Source organism: Pygoscelis adeliae, unplaced genomic scaffold (genome assembly GCF_000699105.1).
Source record: "Pygoscelis adeliae isolate BGI_AS28 unplaced genomic scaffold, ASM69910v1 Scaffold38, whole genome shotgun sequence".
NCBI classification, from domain to species: domain Eukaryota; kingdom Metazoa; phylum Chordata; class Aves; order Sphenisciformes; family Spheniscidae; genus Pygoscelis; species Pygoscelis adeliae.
In genome coordinates this window covers 5,953,370-5,974,747 of record NW_008825614.1, presented here as the reverse complement: position 1 = coordinate 5,974,747, position 21,378 = coordinate 5,953,370, and the positions used below count along the sequence as shown (strand labels likewise).

General features: G+C 37.8%; 1 protein-coding gene across 1 annotated transcript in view; it reads left to right on the top strand.

The window, feature by feature from the left end:
- Positions 1–18,490, top strand: part of PLEKHA5 (pleckstrin homology domain containing, family A member 5) — a 71,321-nt gene extending 52,831 nt beyond the window's left edge. The window contains exons 15-25 of the mRNA XM_009332844.1: positions 554–665; positions 921–967; positions 1,868–2,056; positions 2,628–2,745; positions 6,684–6,799; positions 8,062–8,271; positions 11,219–11,377; positions 12,631–12,758; positions 13,583–13,728; positions 14,931–15,035; positions 18,102–18,490. Coding sequence (XP_009331119.1) covers positions 554–665; positions 921–967; positions 1,868–2,056; positions 2,628–2,745; positions 6,684–6,799; positions 8,062–8,271; positions 11,219–11,377; positions 12,631–12,758; positions 13,583–13,728; positions 14,931–15,025 — 1,320 coding nt within the window. The 3' untranslated portion in view covers positions 15,026–15,035; positions 18,102–18,490. The remainder of the gene's footprint in view (positions 1–553; positions 666–920; positions 968–1,867; positions 2,057–2,627; positions 2,746–6,683; positions 6,800–8,061; positions 8,272–11,218; positions 11,378–12,630; positions 12,759–13,582; positions 13,729–14,930; positions 15,036–18,101) is intronic.
- The last annotated feature ends 2,888 nt before the right edge of the window (positions 18,491–21,378 follow it).

Genomic DNA, 21,378 nt, shown 5'->3' with positions numbered 1-21,378 from the left:
TTGCTCCAGGGATTGATCTTCTGTGCAGCTATGAAAGGGAGATTACAAGGATGCCCAAGAGCTGAGAAATTTTGTGTTCTGCAGTCCAAAGCACGCATGGCCGTGAATGCAAATAGGCCCACAGTTTATATGCTAGTATGCAAACAAACAGTCTGTTCATCTCCACCTATTTTAGGGTTGGAACTTGATGATTCCAAGGAATCCAAAAAGATTCCTTTTCTTTTGTCGTATGTAGGTCTCCTGTGCAAAGTTTGCTTGGATTTTCTTTGGCGACAGTAGATACAATTCTATTAAGTGGAGTTTGGACTAGCCAATTGCTGTCAAATTAACTGACACACTACGAAATTACTTAATCTTATACTTTTTTGTTTCTGACAATATTTGAATGTTGCATTTTTATGGGAAAGGAGAGTGTCTGTCATGACTGCGTTTTATTTTCCTTCGTTGGGAAAGGATATGCAGTGTAGTCTAAAGCAAGAAAAAGGTTTTCAGTTTTTTCAGCTTGCAATGTATTCTAATTTATCGCCTATACGTGCTGTTTATTTACTGGCAGACTGAGTCAGCAGGGATACAGCGTGCTCAGATTCAGAAGGAACTGTGGAGAATTCAAGATGTCATGGAGGGTTTAAGTAAACATAAACAGCAAAGAAGCTCTTCAGAGGCAGGTAAACTGATTGTATTTATCTTGTAGGAAGTGAGATTGGATCACATACATTTTTGAAGGATAAGCTCCATAGTTGCTTTTGTATGTTTGAAAAAATGGTACAATTGCTGAGAAAAGAAGAAAGCAATCATCTATTTTAAGTTGATGCTTTGTGTATTTGTTTGATAGCAACAGGTTATGGTTCATATTTTAGAAGCTATTTATTGAAAACAATTTTTCTCTTTGTTTCTATGCCTTCCCCCCTCCCTCCAAACAGGCATCATGGGATCAAGGACATTTTCAGCTATTAAATATAAAAATGAGGTATGGTTTTAGTATATTTACCATTTTAGCATCACTGAATTTCTAATATACATATGATAAAAATAAGCGTTATTATAATTGTTTTAAGGATGCCTGAAGTATGTATTCAGTATGTTTCTGTGAAAATATTGCATTATGAATTAGTTTTAAAGACTGGTATCTCCACTAGTAATTCTAACACTTTCATTTGTTCTGTGTCTTTATATTCTCACCGGTATGTTTCTCTTTTCCATTTCTCACCTTTTCCTTCCCCTAGGCTCTTACCCTAGAAATATAAACCCTGATTTATGGATTTGTTTTCTACCCACCACACTTCTCATGGGAAGAAATACATTGCTTTATATGTCTATTCACATATGGAGCCTGGTTCTCAGATGGCCAGAGCACCCACAAGAACAGCTGAAACTGTGGGAGCTCCCAAATGTTCAGTTCCTCTGAAAATCTGGCTAGAAGTTACAGTTTTAAAGGGACATTGTCATGGTTGTCTAAAGTTTATGCAATATACATCTGGCTTACAGGACTTTCTAAAGGTCTAATTTATATACAAGTCTTTAAAAGATACTGAATTTAATTTTTAAAAGGATGATTCAGAGAGTTCATACATGTCCAACGGAAAGTGCAGGTGTTAGAATTGAAAATCTTGATAAGCTGAATAATGAAACTACTGAAGTATCTCAGTCTAGGTGGTAGTAATAAAATAAAAAGGCAAAGAAAAGAACAAAAAAAACCCCAAAGAAAATAAAGCTGTCTTGGCCTTTTTTTTTTTTCAGTGTGACATTGTCCCTTTAATTCCAAAATCTATAGCTGGTGTAGCTATGGTAATATATTTTTCTTTTTAAGTTATAAATAATTGTAACAGGTGTACACATCTAAATAAGGTGACTATTCTACAATCTTTAGGAAGAGGAAGTAGTCCCACCTCGTCCTCCACTCCCTCGGTCCTATGACTTTACAGAGCATCCTCCCATAATCCCCCCTCTGCCCAGTGATAGCAGCTCCTTGCTCTGTTATAGCAGGGGCCCAGTACATCTGCCAGAAGAAAAGAAGATTCACCAAGTTCAAGGATATCAGAGAAATGGATCTTACTGTGTAAGTGGCTTAAACTGCCACATTGTTCTTGAAGCATCCCCCTTCCTTTGCACAGTCACAATTTTTATTTTGTCATCTGGCTACTTTTGTGTTACGTTTTCACTTTTGGCTACTTAGTTTTATTTATAGCTCCATCATCTGCTCTTCACATTTTCCTGTCATATATTCTGTGCATATATAAAATGTCTTAAGACTTAAATGCCCTGTACCTGAGTAAATGTCAGAAAACTAAATTCTTCTACTCACAAGTTCTTAAAAAAACTCTAGGCTCAGAATCAGTTTTTGCTGAAGCCTTATACAACTTTGTTTCCTGAAGACCATTTAAAAGCAAAAAAAACCCACAAAACCCCTTCGCATTTTTATGGCAATTTTCTTCTGTAATTTCTGAAAGTCTGCAAATGCTGTTACTGAAATTAACTACAAAGAAATACTGCTGCAGTAGCACTCGAACAGTGAAACATTATCTTAAAGTGAGAGCAGAGTCATCACAAAATAGCTGTTTTGAGTCTTAAGACACAAATGCTTGTATGAAAATGCCTGTTTATTTACCTCATAACTTGTCGTTCCTCAGGGTCCTGATTATAGGCTTTATAAGAGTGAACCGGAGTTAACTACAGTAGCAGAAGTGGATGAGTCTAATGGCGAAGAAAAAACAGAACAAACTTCAGAATCAGAATCTACAGCTAAAGGTTTGTTCCCAGGCACGGTGTTTGCAACCCTTCAGCCTTTTTGACAAGGAATACAAAGTTTTAACTGTTACAGAAGCTATGTCGTCCTTCGTATTTTTGTAGCCTGTCCATTTCTTAATACGATGAAACAGCTTCCACGATAAAATAATGATTTAATTATATGACGGGAAAGATTTCAGTCAATCACACTGCAGAAAAATCAAACATTACACTCACCAACAACCCTGAAATCCTTATTGACACCATGTCTAATCACATCACTCACATTCCCCACACATCGTTCCCTTGAACAATTACCCATTTTATGTTCTTGGCCTTGAACAATTATTCAGTTTTTGAATCAAGCTCCCGATGTTATGTCACTGGAACGTCCAAAAAGGCAGCACCACAGAATTTTCAGGCTCTTATAAGGCAGGGAAACAATGTCTTTTTCTTTTTTTAATCTTGTAATTGTTGAATTGCCTTCTGTCCTCTGATATAATAGGAATAATGATCATGACCTTGGAGTGTACGGACAATAAAGGTCTTTGCAATTGCTAAATGCTTTAGATTCTTCTCTTCATCTAGCTTCCATAAAAGCTACTAATTGCTTGGTGGAGTCTTTTACCAGGAAGTGCTTCTCAATTCTGTTTGTTAAAACACACAGAATAGTTTGTTAAAGGTGACTTCAGGAAAAGCAGTTTGAGCACCTCCCAGAAACTGTATTAAGAGCTTTTGGAAAAAAGTAACTAAACTTATCCATTTTTTTTACCCTAACGGTTGATGTTTCCAGTGCCAACAAGATCACTGCCTTCTGTTATGGTAGTTTGACTAAGCATGCACGTAGCAGGCTGGTGCAACAGTACCAGAATTTGACCAAGAACTATGATCATATAAGGATACTATTTTCATCAGAACAGTAATGGAGGTTTTTAAAACTGAGGTTAGCGTACAGTTTGGGTGTAAACAATGTGAATGGCCGCATGATATATGATATAATTAAGCTTGCACTTACCAGACAATTAGGCAATTCAGATTCACTATGGTATTTGCTGAGGTATAATGTTCACTTAAGATAGATATTAAATCTCTTTTAACTTGGTGGTGAAAAGTGCAAGGTTTAGCCTGAGATTTGCTAATCATCAGACACCCAAATCAAGGAAGTTGCCTTTCTGACAACATACCTAGGTTTTATTGACCTGTGGTGTTCCAGATTGTTTATGGTAATTTATGACAAGAGGGGAAGTAATTGCCAAGACAATGTAAGAAAGCCTGCACTGATGATATAAAGCAAACCAGTACTTTTTGAGCATCCCAATCTGCGTTCTATCTTGTTCTGTAAGGACAGAAGTAATTTTATTATGTCCATTTGTAGAAAAACAGTCCTCAGTAAGGGAAAGCGGTAACACAAATTCTTCCAATATAAATCATATTTTGGGCTGGGGGAGAGAATAGCTGCAGTGGTAGCGAACAGCAAGAGGCTTTTTATCTTCTTAAACAACAGTGTGAAGTGGGTTTAGCATAGCTGTGTTTTATCATCTGGTCCACGCTTTTGAGCATGTGAATTTTCTAACGGATATTTCTTGTTCTATGTATTCACTTATAATAACAATCCCCATGCAACAGAAAAAATATAACCGTTCCTGGTTTTTTTTAATAGTGTGTATGCCATTACAACCATATGCTGTTTCAACAAACGTTTTTATGCCATTCTATTTTAACAGCTTATAAGCTGAAAAGGAAACAAACTCAAAGGCAGCTCATCTCTGCAATTTTTCTTTCTTGCTGTTTTAAGAAGTCATACTTAAATGATGTGGTTTCCTATTGAGGGTGGTTCTAAAAATTGGTAAATTTCAGAGGAAATTTAAAAAAATGTTTTTCTAGTTCATTGTGCATGTTACCGTACTAGACGCTTCTCATGTTTCTTCTGTCAGCCATTTCCCTCTCTTTTCAAATGTCAACAGTCAAAGAGAAACATTTTAATGGGACTATGTAAAGTAACCCTTACAGCTGTCTGCAAGCAGAGGAATATTTATGACCTGAGTGGTACATAAAGGTGACACAAAAGGAAAATGGACTTCTGCTGTGTTTTATCCTCTTTACATCTAAAGGAGACCCAACTGTTGCTTTATAGTTTTTGTTTTGAATGATGGATTTGACATTCAAATACCTCCAGGCTATTTTGTCAGCCTATCAAACAATTTGGAGAAAGAGTTGAGCCTTCACCGAGTCAATATCTCCTCTGAAATCTGTGCAACTTCAGGAAAAACAAAGAGAAATAATTTGGCTATCAAAGAAGACATTATATGTATTTTTAGGCAAAATCAGTGAGGAAACAATATTTTTAATAGTTGGATTTCCTGCATGTATCAAGAAGCAAAAATGAAGCATGTGTTATTTAATTATATCTATATATTTTGGTAGGTTTTAACTCACTTCAGTTTTCTACCAGCTTAATTACATTTTGGCAGGGCTTCTCTAAGTAGAAAAACTAGTGGTGGGTATTGTTACGAGCGGCTGAATGTAGTGGACATCAGGACACGGAGTATCTTCAGCTCCCCACCAGACAGAGCCCGGCTGCTGCGGTTCCCTGTCCCTAAGTACAGCGAGCTGCACGGCTGAGGACGTAGACCCGCTGTGCACAAGCACAGCCACAGCTAACCACAACAGGTAACGCGAACAGGTTTGAGACCAGTGCTGTTCCAGGCACCGCATAAACAAGACCAGCACTCACGTGAAGGTGAAACAACACAAATAACGTGATCCTGTTCTCAGGATCAGCCGTTCACCAGCTAACCAGGCTCAAAGCTTGCTAGCTGATCTCATGCACATATAGACATGAGCACACGTGTGTGCACGCACACAAATGAGCACCTCCAAGAGCTGGCCAGACCTATGGTATCTCCATCAGTCAACTCTCAGTACCTCTGGCCTCTCCAGTATCTGAATCCTAGACCTAAGGTCCCTTGGACAGCTGACTCCCACACCTTGTATTCTGCTTGCCATCTAGTCTTGTCTTAAGTTCATTAGCATCTCGCAGACAAAAGGTTCCCCCTGGTAGCAGGTCCATACTTACGGTCCTTCTGGCAGCCAACCCGCAGACCTGCAGTCTTTCCTGTCTTTGTCCCCCAGACCTATGTATGATCTCTCTGCAGCTGTCTCCTACTGGCAAGCTAGCCTGGCTTGAAGATCAGTAGCATCTCTCACGCTCTCGTGTGTAGAAGGGAAAGCAGACTCACATGGAAAAAAGAATAAAATTTAATAAGATAGGACAGACTGCAATGCTAAGGCACGGGGCTTGGTCGGACCAGCATACTGACAAACAGCTTGTTTATGCAAAGCTGGCCCCTTTTATTCCCCCTCCTCTCCATTATTCCACGCCTGTTCTTTCCCATCTGCTTTGCCCCATCCCTTTCGCAGCCTTTGTTTCCTCCCAAATAAACAACCCACCTGTAATTACTTTTTATTCATTGGTCCCACTTTTGCTAAGTTCTGTATCTTCGACACCATTATCTAGGTAAGCTTGGCCTTAAGTGGCAGCACTGATACGGTTACCTAGGCACTCTGCTGGCTTTGCAAACTCTATTCCACAAAAAGTTCCCAGTACTGACGCCCGATTGTCTTTGAAGTTTGGCCATCTTTCACGTAATTTCCCCTTAACCATCTGTGAAATCTAGCCGTTCCACACAGTGCTATCTAACTTGTGTCTCTTTCTCACAGACAAAATTTTTATGGCTATGTTTTTATGTCCAGCAATTTCTTGTGCTGTGTGCAGTAGTTTCCCATGGGGAAAGTCATCTGCCTGCATACCTGAACAGACGTGGTAGTTAGGCATTAAGATCTTTGCTGTCTTTTGAAGGATAGCTTCCAAGGCTGGCAACATGTCTTTTCTAGAAAGCAATAAACTGTTTTGGCAATGTTTTGCATAGAACTTAGTACATTGCTTTACTGTTTTGCAGGCTCACATTTTCCCGTGGGAGTTGTACCACCCAGAACCAAATCACCAACGCCAGAGTCTTCAACAATAGCGTCCTACGTCACTTTGAGGAAGAATAAGAAGATAGATCTAAGAACGGTACTTGAAAATTACCTTCAAGCATTGATGGATAGTGATGTGCTAAAAATTCGCTGTTATAAAAATATAATATACTAAGTTAGTGGAGACAGCTGTAGAAAGAATGACAAAAGTATAAAGGTCTTGTATGTTAAACTGCGTAGAGACAGTCAAACTGGGCAAGAACTAAATGGTAATGATAAATCTACTAAGCTGCTGAAGTTCAGGCTTGAGTTGAAAGGACATAAAGCGTCTTAGGTTAAAACTTTGAAGGACTTGTATTTGGCTTCTGAGGCAATGTAACAACCCTTGTGTAATAAATAGTGGCTTTTCTTTATTTAACTACTAAAATGATTTGGGAAATACCTAAAGCGGCCAGAAAATAAGGGTACAGTAAGCAGTATGTGGGTAATAAGCCTGGAATTTCAGATTAGAGAGTCCTGTAATCTCTGGGTTGCAGACAGACGTTTACAGGTAGTTCATGCAAAAGGGAGGAAAACTTTTGCCATAGTTACAGCATGAATAGAAGAGGAGAAGTTGTAGGAAGAATGGGAGAGGAGAGAGAAACTCACAGGATGTTGACTGGAGAAAGAATACTGCTTTTTAGAAGTGAAATCAGTTACTGTGAACGTACAGAATGCAGCTGATTAGCCCGAAGTAAATTTTTTTCTGTCATACGAAGTACAGATCTGTCTGAACGTCAGTGAATTTCAAGAACAGAGTAGGTAAAGTGATGGTTGTTATTTTGGAAGTAATATAATGCTTAGAATTACAGATTTTTAAGTGGTGATAAATTCACTTTGTGTCAGCCTGCACTTGCCGTTAAATGATGTCCAGCTCTGGTTCTTCTTGAAATAAAAAGGCAGAAATCGCTATTAGATCAACTGGTTTAAATGTCCTGGATCGTTAAATTTCGATTATGTTTCTGTCTCAATCAAGTAACTTGTGTTTGCCTGTCATTTAATGTCTGGTAAATTGTTTCAACTTCATAGGATGGCTTTAAGAGAGCATCTACCCATTCTCTTAATGTTTATTATTGATGGTGGTAACGTCACTGTTCAAAAAAGCAAATTATTCCTTCCTTTATTTTGAATTTCGGTGTTCATTTAGTAATAATTGGTCCTTGTACTTTCTTCACATACATAGGAGATCTTTACTTGCCCATTATTTTTCTGCTCCTTAGTAAATCATTAGGTGATTTTTACTGATAAGCTAAACAGTTTAGAATCTTGCTTTTTTTTAAAACAAGTGTGTGTGTATATACATATTTTCTTCCATTTAAGGAAAGACCAAGAAGTGCAGTGGAGCAGCTGTGTCTTGCAGAAAGCACACGGCCTCGAATGACTGTGGAGGAACAGATGGAAAGAATAAAGAGACACCAACAAGCTTGCCTGAGAGAGAAGAGAAAAGGACTCAATATCATTGGCGTTTCAGACCAGTCTCCTTCACAGAGTCTGCCGTCTGTCAGAGATAATCCATTCAAATTGGCACAGGTGGGTCCCACGTTCTTCAAAAACTTTAATGTGTCCAATTAAAAAATTGTTCTTTTTCCAAAATCACATAGGTGTCTATTTGAGACTGCTATAGGTGTCTATAGACACTATAACAAGCTTGCCTGAGAGAGAAGAGAAAAGGACTCAATATCATTGGCGTTTCAGACCAGTCTCCTTCACAGAGTCTGCCGTCTGTCAGAGATAATCCATTCAAATTGGCACAGGTGGGTGCCACGTTCTTCAAAAACTTTAAAGTGTCCAATTAAGAGAAAAGTTACAAAATTGTTCTTTTTCCAAAATCACATGACACTATAGGTGTCTATTTGAGACTGCTTGTACAGCGTAACAGTCACAATTCTCTGCCATACACAAGAGAAAGGGAGAAGACAACCTTCGTGCTTATACCTAATGGTAGTAGAAGTCACTTCTCTGTCTTTTTGGAAAAGAAATCGTTCAAATCTACGTATGTTTGATTATGCGTCGTGATGTTTGTTAACGGGTTTTTTTGGTCAAGCCTAGCAAACAACATGAAATTGCAAGCTTTGTGACTAAAAGCAGTGTCGGGGAGAATCATGATTCAGTTGATGTATAAATTATGAAGATTTTTCTCCCATGTAATATATTCAAACATCTGTAACGTTTTTAGGTAGGAATGTGTATTTATGATGATAGCTCTTAACTGGTACTCTTCTGCTGTGGTTTTTGAGCCCGTAAATACATAAAAATAGAACCCTCACTTTTCACTCATTCTTAAACAATTAAGGCAAAGAAATGAGTTTATTCAATGGTTAAGGGTGGGGAGAGAGGAGGAAGATATAACTGCTGGTCATTAACCAGGAAATACTATCCTGAATATACATCTTACAAAAAAAAAAAAAGAGACAGACAGACACAAACCCAAAACCCAACTAACAAACAAAAAACCCCACACCATTTCAGGACAGAAATATCAAATAGATTCAGGGTAGTGGATGTTAGACAGCCTACTACGTTCTAACTGCTAAGAATTAGTTTTCTTTTTCAATAGCTTAATGGAGTTACCTTTTTTTTAATCTTCTGGCATACTTTTTTCCTCAGACCACACTGGTTTTGATTTTTATTTTTTTTTAACACTGACATGGAAATGCCTTCTTTTTATGTTTTGTACACATTTTAGCATCTGATTTTTCCAAAACCAGATTAAATGCATTGCACTGTTAAGAAGTCACATATTTCCAAGTAAGTTTTAGGTTTTTTTTTTTTACCTCTGAACATGCTAAACTGCCTTCAGAGCTATACTAAAGTTACTTTTCCTTCAACAACATTGGATCCCCAGAAGACACTGAATTCAAGTTTTGCCTTTGCAGTACAGCATCTGTATTTGGGATGACATCACGAATGCTATACATGAAGGGGGGTCCTACAAATATTTTTGTGATTAATGCTGCCTTTCTCAAGAAGAGGACGTGCAAAGCAAGGCTTTGCAGATGTTTCTTTTTGTAGTTTTTATAGAGGTGGCTGAGCTTTACCACTTTCCTATGGTATCATTTCATACCTCGAGGTGAGGAAACTGCAGTCATGTACGTGTCATACCTGGTGAGCCAGCACATTGGGACCAGAGTGGGGGAAGTGGCCAAATTCTCTGTGCCAGCACTACTTGCTATACAGAACTCAAAAGAATTTTGTTCATGTCAGCACGTTCTTCAGTCTTCTGTGTGAGATCAGTGCTACGTGGATGAGATAAGAAATTTACAGAGTAAGTGAGAACGTGTCTGAATTTAATATTTAGCTAGCAGTCCGTGCTACAAAATCACTTTTTCTATCACAACTTTAATTCTTCCAGAATGCTATTTGGCAAAAAAACCCAAGATGAGGTATTACACTGTAGTAATAGCTCTTATTTTTAAAAGCGTAGTTTCTATGCCTCTTGATTTTTATACAGAAAAATGGTGCAGTGGCATTAACTGCTGGAAGTCTTTACAGCTGGGGTTTGGTTATTTAAGATTTGGAGGAAAAAAAGGATTTTATAAACAGCCTACTGCGTAATTTTTAAGTGATTACTGAAATACAAAAGGAAGTTGCTTCACAGTTGTTATTGTTTGGGACAAGTGTATGTTGTGGGTGCATGCTTTAGTTAGGAAAGCAAAGAGATTGATTTGTGAACTGACTTGCATGGAATTTCCTCTTAACAGAGTGCATGTGCTAAATCACAGGAATTCAGCCACAAGATTTACTACTTTCATGGCTCCTATTTTTCTCAGCCCTAGTACTTAGTTTGATAAGACTTATACGAAACTCACTTCAGTTCCGTTTGCTGCCAAACATGATGTTCGCAGCTCACAGTCTTAAGTCACTTCTACCATCCTTCCTCAAATTTTTGATATCATTATTCTCTGTGCAATGGATTATGTTTTTTTAAGGAATAAGTGATATCCTCTGCCACTATCAGATGCTGTGTTGTCCTCTGTTAAATCAGTTAACAGCATAGGCTTGGAAGACACCCAAGATAATTGGAGAAAATGCACGCAGGTGCACAGTGAATTTTGTATTGAGAGCAGATTTTTATCCATCTCTTCTTTTTTTTTTTAACCAGAAAAAGCTATTTTTTAAAAAAGCAGTGCTTATGAATGCAAATAAGAATGCTCTGAAGCCTGTGTGTGACTGAGCTAAATATGAATGGAATTTCAGAAGACAAAGGTGACTAATAGAAATGCTGGAGATTGGGGCGGGGGGGCGCACAGAAAGTACAATAATCTTACAGAGAAAAAAGTATTTGAACTGTTTCGAAAGGTACAAAAATGAGAACCTTCTAAGTCCTTAACAATTTCCATTTTCCTTATTGCAATGTGGTATGCTTAAGGTTTTTTAAATATTTTTGTTATCGCAGTCAGAGGATAGCACAAGACTCAGAACTGAGACTGTGATAACTTTTTTAAGAATATGTCTATATATCAATTTTGTTCCACAGAATCGAAAAAAGGATGATACTGTATCTGGTAACATGAAGGAATTGGGGAGCACCAGTAAAGAAAATAATTTAAAACAAAATGATGAAAGTCCTGGAGAAGAAATAGTGCAACTAAAACATGATGGAGAACAAGAACATAATTCAGGTGTTACTAAAGAGGTACTAAACTATCCTTTATTGAACTGTTCATCAGCCTGTCTTGCAGTAGAAAAATATTTTTGAGCCACAGACAGCAGAGTATGGGAAATTGAGCCAGTTCCTTTTGCTTGGAAGATTAAGAGATCTTTTTGGATGTAACAGATATTCTGTAGAGAAGTGCAAAATTGTATCGGATCTGTCTGTAGCTGAGAAATTGGATTTTCTTGTCTATAATCTTCCTAAATTTCATTTTACTTAACATCATGTGTTACTATCTTGATTGACTGGAAAACTACAAAATCATGGTCTCTACTTCTTTGGAAACAAAACTGATGCTAATTTATCTTTAAATAATAATCATTGATCTGTTCGTTGCTTAGGATATCCCAGCGTAGTTTTTGACAATCATTTAATACACCTGACTTTTTGTTTGGTTGGCTTTAGTGCATCACATAGTTTATAGGAAGCATAACAAAGCTGGCACAACGATCTATGCATGGAAGTAGGCAGTAACGGTAGTTTGTGCCATTTGGTCACCGGGTTGATTTCTGTCTTGACGATAGTCTCAAACTCACTTGGCGGTGAAGTACCGTGGTGTTTCTGGTACGACGGTGCCCTGAACACTCAGCAAAAGCAGACTGACTGTGAAGAACAGATTACTGGAGCTGTTTCTACATAATCATATCCTGCTTATAGTTTAATATTTCTTTCCTGACTCATTTTTCCTTTTGTTTTCCTATTCTATATTCGGCTTTTTTTAAACATATGTCTGATGGAGAATGGTATAAAATCAAATAATTAACATCTGTTGTTGTTATTTAAAAACACTTTGTATTGAGAGTCTGTTGCTTAAAGTATGCAAATCTTCTAAAGGAAAACTATGTAACACACTTACGTTGGCCATATGTAATCAGACCTTTAAGAGCAGTGTTCAGGCTCATCAGCAATATGTTCCAGTAGCTGGAATCTCTGTTGGCATTGCGAAGAGAGGGATAGCATGAAAAAATAGGCAGGCTGCAATCCAAAGAGATCAGATAAGTTCTGGAAGTTATTAAGCCAGGCCCAGCCCATTGGCTCTGGTATAAGGTTCAGGATGACTCTATTAACCTGAATGGTACTGATAAAAATTTCTTAAGTTATGTAATTCTGAGTTACTAAGTATACATGATGGCAAAATTTGTCTGTTAATAAAACTGTTTCCTGATACTGTATTTCTTATCTACCACTTAGTATGCGTTACAGCTTTTTGTTTCATGATTTCAATTTTTTTATAGCTGACAAAAACTGATGATCTTTTATCAGATGCACATGTTGTATCTGACTCAAAAGAAGTGAGTAATGAAGAGAAAGCAGAAAAGGAAAAGAAAAGTAAATTGGAAGAAACACATGATGGTGATATAAGGTAAAAATAAAACAAGATGTTCTGAGGCTATTTTAAACTTGCACATTGTATTTATTAGCTGAACGGACCAAGCAACTAATGAAATACTGTTGTAAATACTTATAAGGTATATTTATGCGTGTTTGAGTGGTTTACATACAGAGAAATGTAGTGAGAAACCTAACCAGTTCAGTAAGAGGTGATGAGTTGGTGGGAGGAGCAATGTTTATTTTCAAGTATTGCCCCAGTTATAAACAGAATATGTTCATAATCCTTGCTTTGGGATACAAAATGTATTTAGTAATGTCATTTCAACTTTGTATCAGTTTATTAGGAAAGCTTCAGCCAGGGCTTCCATAGCAAGCTCTTTACCACTGATATTTAGGAAAACATCACATTCGGGAGCAGACTAAACAGCTTATTCTGTATCTCCTGCTTTAACTTTTTCTTCACTATTTTGGAGTATTGCAGAATCAGAGGAATACTGTGTCTTGGATATTCCTCTTTAAGGATTCATAACTTCAGTGTAAGTTGCACTGCAGATCCTAAGTGAGTTCTTACATTAGGTCGTAACTTACTTACAGGACCCTTCAGCAAAATAGGTATCACGCAGAAGGAAACTGCATGAGTATGTGAAGGAAAGGAATTCAGTTTCCAGTGCTTTTTTTTTAAGTCTTAACTTTACAAGGTAGAAGGGCTTCAAAATACGTGCTTAATTTATATTACACAAACTTGCAAGTTGCAACTTTTTTCTATTAACAGAAGAAAATTAAATTCACTCCTGTACTTAGCACCTGAAATTAAGTTAGAGTGAGTTCTAAACGCTGTGCTTTTTTTTTAACCAGCTTGCAGAGTGTGACCACAGTTACAAACCACAAACCCAAAACCAGCTCAGAAGAAAGTGAAGCAGTTAGTGTTCAAGGACAAGGAGGGATTATTTCTTCTTTTGAATTAGCAGCACAGTCTTCAAAAGGAAATCAGGCAACAGCAGGTATGGAAAAGAGTTAGACTGAAGCACAGCTTATACAGTACATATGTAAAACGATTTCATTTTGATCATGTCTTTTGACATTCTCAAACCCTTGTGAATTGAAAGTGCTGAGCTAGTCTCTATGTCAAGTGTATGGTTTCGTAACGTAGAGAAAAACAGTTTCCCAGCGGACAACTACAGAAATTCCATTTTTCTGAGATTTTAATGTAGATCTTATGCTTGCATTTAATTCAGGGAATTAAATAACTATTGCCAGAAATCGAGTCATACTATAGTTGTTGCTTGGAGCAAATCCTTCCCTATTCATCTTGCAGAACAGCATTTCAATCCTGGATATGTATAGATTATTTACCCTTACCTCCTTGCTAATGGATGGCCTCAGGTATGCCCAAGATTGAGGAATCCTTGAGAGTTTCCAATATATCTAATGGATTTTGAATGAGGAAGTGAAAGACCCCGGTTTGGTCATCTTTTCAGGAGAAAGAAAAGATGAAGAAACAGAAAACACTAGCCGACTGGTAAAACGACTGGTGGTGTATTACTTTGCAAGAAGAGAAGGCTGGAGTAAAGAAAAATTGTTGGCAAAGAGAAAAAAGGAGGGGAGTGAGTAAGGGAGGAGGAAGGAAAAAGATAGAATTTAAGACATTATTAGGATATTTGGTGATGGGAATGGTTAAGTAAGCCAAATCGTTCAATTTATGGATATAAAAGGTGACCTGGACCTTTGTAGTGCAGTCAGCGATCCTTTCTGTGACTTGATAATTGAAACCAGAACTTGTAAATACATTTTATAGTGCTCAGCAGAATAAAAAATGCTTAGTTAATCTGAGCTGGGATATAAAGGTGGGTCTGGGAGTATGCCGACTAGTTAAACTGTACTTTTTTTTTTTCCCCCTCTCTTTGCAACATATCAGCAACAAATAACACATCAGCATTCATCTGTCTGCTGTTTGTTCCTTAGGTGTTCTGCTAGTCATTTGTAGGCCTGAGTAATGATCTTTCCTGAGAACATCTATGCTCTCCCCTGAACTTGTGCTCATTGTGCTGATCAGATTTTAAGTCTTTACTTATGTAACTTTCATTTGGTTCTGCTTATACTTATTATGGCTTGAAATGGTGATTTTCAAGCTTATATTTGTTATGGCTTGAAATCATGCCTTCTGTAACTTGTATTCTTATTTATCTTGCTGTATGACTCGCAGTGAAAAGTTTGCCTTCTTCACCAGAATCGTCATTGTCACCAGCTCCATCTACACAGACGCAGCTCACAGAAGGATCACATTTCATGTGTGTATAGTTACAGAGAAGTACGTCTCTCTTTCCCCACCCCTCCTGCCATTTTCCTAGTATTTTTCTAAGTATATATGTTCTAGTTATTTTTCCAAGAAACATCTGTAGACAATACTTGGCAAGACAAAGTTATCTGCAATGTTGAACAGAAACTAAACAGAAAACAAAACAAATGCATGTATTGATTTGCTTGCAAGGAATGTATTCTCCATCCAAATACAAAGAGAAGGGATTAATGGGCTTATCAAGCACATTCTCCACAACTGGCAAGTTAATAGCCCTTGGAATTACATGAGAGACCTAAGCTGTTACAAAACAAATACCCAGTTAAGGTATGAGCATCGGTGCTCCGGTGCAAATGAATCTTGACGCTTCAGTCGCGGTAATAGGCAACTAGAGCTAGGTCTCTTAGTGATGTGTAGGAGGGAATGGTCTAATGGCCCAAAGAGTTTATGGCTTAAGACATAGATGACTGAGGCATGACAAACAGGAAGGGAAAAAATGAGGGTGGAAGAAATGTAACAATTACAAAACTTTTTTTTTTTCTTTCTATAGAGATAGCCCCACACTGTTTCTCTTCCCTTGTCATAGTAGGCAATTTCTTCTAGGAATCAAGTTAGAAAGCATGAGTTAGGCTAGATTTACATGTTCCTACCTGTAGTGTTACCGACTTAATGAATGGAAATGGAAATATAAGTAAGCGTATTTGTTTATACAAGTGTTTAAAGAAATTAATAGGATACCGATGTGAATGCTTCAGCACTTTACCAGCATTTAAATCAATCCACGTTTCTTTGTTGTCAGGAAGTACCTGTTTAAATAAGCTTTCTACTAAAAGAATGAACTTTGTTTCAGTAGTAATGTTAAATGCCATAGCTAATGTAACTTAAGAAAACTTTAAAATCAAGAAAACTTTAAAATAGAGATGTTTTCAGTCATTTAGCGTGAGATCTGAAAATGCCTTTTTCTTTTTTTCGTTTACTGTCCCAATCTGTATTGCCAAGCTTTCATCTTAGCAATATTAAACTTATTCATCACAGGCGCCTTTCTTGTATGAACTATGGCCAGGAAACTATTTATTGTCTTTAAAAAAAAAAAAAAAAATTATTTTCATCTTTTTCTCCTTTTGAGAGAGTGGGAAATGCACTCTTCACATCCAGTACTGCCACCTGTGTTGCTGGCTTCCTGATGGATGTGGTCTGTCATGATTAGATTTATCTTGGACTTTTGTACTTTTATGGAAAAGTTTTATTACAGAAGTATTTAAAAAAGATAAGTGGGACTATTGAGTTTTTCTGGAAATACTGATTTGTGTTAATGCTTTTCAGTTTCACTGTATAAATACACATGCATTTATCATGCATCATCTTCTTAAATAGGACAAACATTACCCCATCAACTCGGTTTCAGGTCAGTAGTGAAACTGAAACTGCACTGCTGAATTCTGGCCATAGCCACAGCACGCCTCTCTTGAAAGGGAAAGAAACCTATAGCTTCACCGGAAACTTTTTACTAATTGCATTAAGTTGCTTTCAACTCTTGTCATCAGTTCCAATGATCAGATCAGCGGATTCTTTTTTTTAAGTATTCATGCTGAATGTGAGATTAGCGACAGTGAAGCGCTTATGTAGTGATCTGCTTTGTAACTTAATGCCCAAGCCCTGACATCCCACAGCGTGGTGTATCCTCGTAGGTAATACTGCAGCTGTGACTTCTCTGCGTTAAGTACGATTCTACAAATAAGCCTTAATTGCTTATGCCAAAACAGTGCATCTGGCATGGCACCTGTAAAACTAATGCTCTGCTTACACATGCCTCACGGTAATGAAGCAAGGATTCCAGAACTTAAAATACACCCCTTTTGGCTGTTTAGTATTTGAATAGAGTTGGAAAAAGTATTCAACTCTGTGCATATACGTTCCATGTTTCTTTGCCGCGCTCGATGCCTCTTGTTGGCTGTTTCCTAGGAGCTCCAAGACAAATTCATGCCGTGAGCTGGGCCTAGTAGACGTAGGAGATGCATGAAGCACAGTCTGCTTGCCGGCAGTACTGACTGCCCCTTACCTTCCGGGGCTGCTCTTCCAGTAGTCCAGTGTTTTGTGCTTTGTTGAAAGATAGGTCTTTTAACGTGCGAGAACTCCGTGTCTCTGAGGCAAGAAATCCTACGCGGCAGAGGGAACTTCGGAGCTGTGGGATCAGCCCTGTTCCTACGCAACCAAATTTTTCAGGCAGCATCTGGAAAATGTATGGTAGATTTCAGAGAATAATGAGGTAATACCCAAGTTTGGCTTTTACGGTCAATTAGTAAAATGATACTCTTGGCACGATGCCAGGGGAATTTGGCATAGGAAGTTGGTGGCACAGGATATTGTAGGACTAAGGAAAAACCCACTAACACAAAGCTACTTTCTTTGTCACGGCCCTTGCTTTGCAGAGACAAATCTGGATGTGTACTACGCTAACATTGTTACGTTTTAAGCATTACGTTTACACTGAGTAACGGAGGGATAATGACATTTTGTACAGCACCTGCATCCAAAGCTCAGAAACATTTTTACTAACGAACTGTTAAAAGCTATTTATAGAAGTCCTTTCAGCAATTACCAAAATGCAGCAAGCTCTGGGCGCAGCGCTTGAACTTCAGAACACCTCACAGCTACCCTGCCCTTGCGATGTAGCAACTGAACACTGCTGCATCCCTCTTCAAACCGTGCCTGTCGTTTGTAAGAGCAATTAGGGTCTTTGCTAATATTACCGGTTTTATACGAAGAACGTTTGGAGATGGCCACCACGTACACAGGGTAAAACTCTCAGAATAAACGGGCTTTCACACGAAGTTGTGTAAATGTGGAAAAAGCTTGCTTCTGCTTCTTGCTGTCAAAGTATCTTGACAGCAGTATTATTCATCAGGAAAACTGATTTTGGAAACAACCGATTTCTAAAACACTTTATGTTCTACACCATTGATAATTACTGCTAGGATGAGGTCAGAAATTCCTTGCTGTGTTTAATCCCAGGAGTTGCTTTATACAATATTCTGTTGTTGCTAAAATAGAGTAACTTAATCTATGTCTGTCTTTCAGCACTAATGGCTTCTGTTGAAACAATTCATGCCTGAGATGTATGGACCTGACCTATGAAAATATGAGAAGATATTGTACAGTATATTTTAAATCTATGAAATTCATAGTTCTGATGCTTTTGGCCACAGAGCATCATTTTATCACTTCCTGGGAAATGTTTATTCCAAGAGAGCTTTAAATGGCCCACATGTACACTCAACAACCTTCCGATTGTTCTCCTGATACCAGCTTGCTGCTATGATTTCTGTGCACATAAAATAAAGGCTCTTTTTTAATGTGCAGCCTACAGTCAGAACTTTATTTGATATTCTTCAGAATTTAATGTTCTTTTAATTACGGATCCTTTAAGTTTACTTTTTTGCTTCTTTTAGATGCTTAACTCGGTTAATTTTACATATCACCACTAAACCTTGTTTTACACTTTTTAAACACTACAATTTATTGTTTTAACATTTTATTTGTAAAATTTTTATATATATATATATACATATAGATATATTTAAAATGTGCCATTTTTATTATTGCTTGGTAAAATATGTCCTGTTTCTGCTGTAATTATTTCTTGGTCAGGTTGCAATGTCAGCAGTTACTGCCACACTTCTGTCAACATATACATGAATGTTAGTGGTTACTTTTTCTTAAATAAAATGGAGTGTAGGTATTTTGAGGTACTGGGCTTTTCCTTCGTTGGGTTAGGGTGTGTACAGCAATAAGCAGGTTTTCAATCCAGTACTTAGTTTGTGTACAAATGTAATTATGTTCATTGTGTATATATTATACAATGAGCACATATGATGTAAGTATAAGAAGCCACTTACTATTGTTCAAATACGAATGTTCATATCCCATTTCTTTTATATCCTATTAAATAAATGTTGATGTTCTTAAGGACTTGTATGGTTAGTATTTCTTCCAGCAAACAGATGTCACACTGTGTTCCACCTTTTGCTGTGGGGAATGCAACAATTCTTATCTCATTGGCGACATCACCCGTCAACCAGAGTAGCAGTGACAGACTCTTAAGAGATTCCAGTCTTCCTCTACGGGAAAGAATAAGGCTGCAACACAGAACAAAAAGACAACGTGAGACTGAGACGCAAGAACTACAGGTTCAGCTCCTGACTCTCCCAGACTTGTATCGTGATGTTGGAATAATCACTTAGTCATTCTGTGCCTCCGTTCCCTGCCTGTTTACTTGAGAGGTAATAGCCTGTCTTACTGGGGTGTGGTGAGTAGTAATTCAATATTTGCAAATGTTGAATGCCACGTTCAGTGGGGTTAAGGAGAGAAGTATGATGATTCCTTGAGGCTTTGACATCTGCAAAGCATCTTCCAGAAACTGAAAGAAAACCTGAAATAATTTGTCAAGTGTCGTCATACTACAGATGTTAATAGCTTGACTTTTCCGTCTTACACAGCTGTCTGAATTTGCCTGAGACAAAAGAGGTTTAGAAAAGAATGATGAAAAATGAAAAGATTTAAGGGAAAGCTTTTGAATCTAGGATGTAAAGCTAAGAAATCTTTTAAAGGTTCAGGCAACTGCTGTGTGCTTCAGTGCACGTGTGTGCCGTAAGTGGTAAGGCAAGTTTCATAAGAAGACAACTTCCAGCTCCTGTTGTGCTTTTTTAATCATACAAATGATATCCTGTTCAAGTTAATATTGCTGTACATATAATTCATTGTGCTTTTCGATAGAGGAGTGCCTGAGATTGACGCACAGTTTGAAATTAACTCTTTATCGTTGCCCCCCCCTAAGTAGGAGTTTGTGTTTGCTGTGCTCTTCTGCCATTCCCAGCTCTGCTGCCAGTTCTTCCTGGGGCTCTTTGCCACGAAGACACGGAGAACACTGTCTGCCTACCTGTCGTTCTGCCATTTTCTTTGAAAAGTTGAAGAAATAGGAAACAGAATTTAGCAGCAGAGCTAGGAGGGTCATGGTGAAAGAGATGGCTGAAGGAAAGAAGATGAATTACGATGCAGGCAGACAGCATCCAGCTGGAAGTTTGACCAAATAGCCTTTCTTCTTCTTTTTTTGAAACAGTAGCCCCAAATTAGCATGTCCTTCCATCCAAAACAGAGCGAACAAGAGGAACGTGATTTTTATTGCTCAACCAGCTGAGGTTCAAGCTCAGTGGCATCACTGGAACACCTGGGGCAAAGCAAATATGACACACCCAGTTCTCTCCCTAACCCTTCTAGAGAGAGCTGTTCAGCTGTCAGGCTTTGCAATCTCTTTCTGTCCTTGCTGCAAAGAAAAGAATTGCAACCAATAAAGGCAAGAATGACTAAGTGGTTTTTGGACGTTTACAGACCTTGTCTGTGTTTAACGCCGTTGTCAGTTTGGTACATCTGCGAAGTACGTGCAGTTCATACTGAAGCTGGGGGAGGGTGGGAGAATTAGCAGGTTTTTGCTGGTATAACTGTTGGCAAAGACAGCAAACGTAAATGATGCGGGAATGTGTTAATGCTCATAGACTATAATTTCACTTCCTGTGGGCACTTGCAGCAAAGACTTGCAGTTTCATTGGGTGCTCTATTTTTTTTTGTGTCTTACGGGGAAAATGTACAGCTCTGTGTTATCACAGAGCATCTACTGTCTCTTACCTCATCAGAACAGCTCATCCCAGTGATCATACTCCTGAGGTACAGAAATATCAGAATACTGATACTGTCAGCCTTCAAACATCTATTTTAAGTTTGTATCTAGGATATTTTTATATTTCTGACTGACTGCTTTATTGGCTATTGCACTGACACTTGTATATATGGAACATGTGCTTTTTTTCAAAAGCAAGAGTCCTTAGGAATAATGCAACACATTCTCTACAGATGTTCGTGCTTTTCAGAACCAATTACATCTATTTTTGTCTTTTGTTCACCATTTGCATTGTTCCAAGACTACTAGAGAATGTGATTCTTTTAAGTCCCTTAATAAAGTGACATTACTCAAAAAGTTATAGTTGGTGTTTTGGCAGTTTTTGTGTGTCGTGGACTGGCTCAAAGAGAAAGACCTCACCAGGTAGTTGAAACCCAAACCTTGTTTATATTATTACTGAGGGGGAAAAAGTAGTCTTCAGTTAATATTTCCTCATAAATATATCTGTCATAGAATGAATCCAATAAGGTTCTATTTTCAGGAAATCGGAAAAAATTTTGAACAGTTCATTTCTATCTAAATCACTTTAATTGGACAGTCTGGGAAAGAATTATTACTCACCCTATTGGATCCACTAGATGTAGTAACCAGGAGTACATGCATGAAAAACGTTAATGGATTACA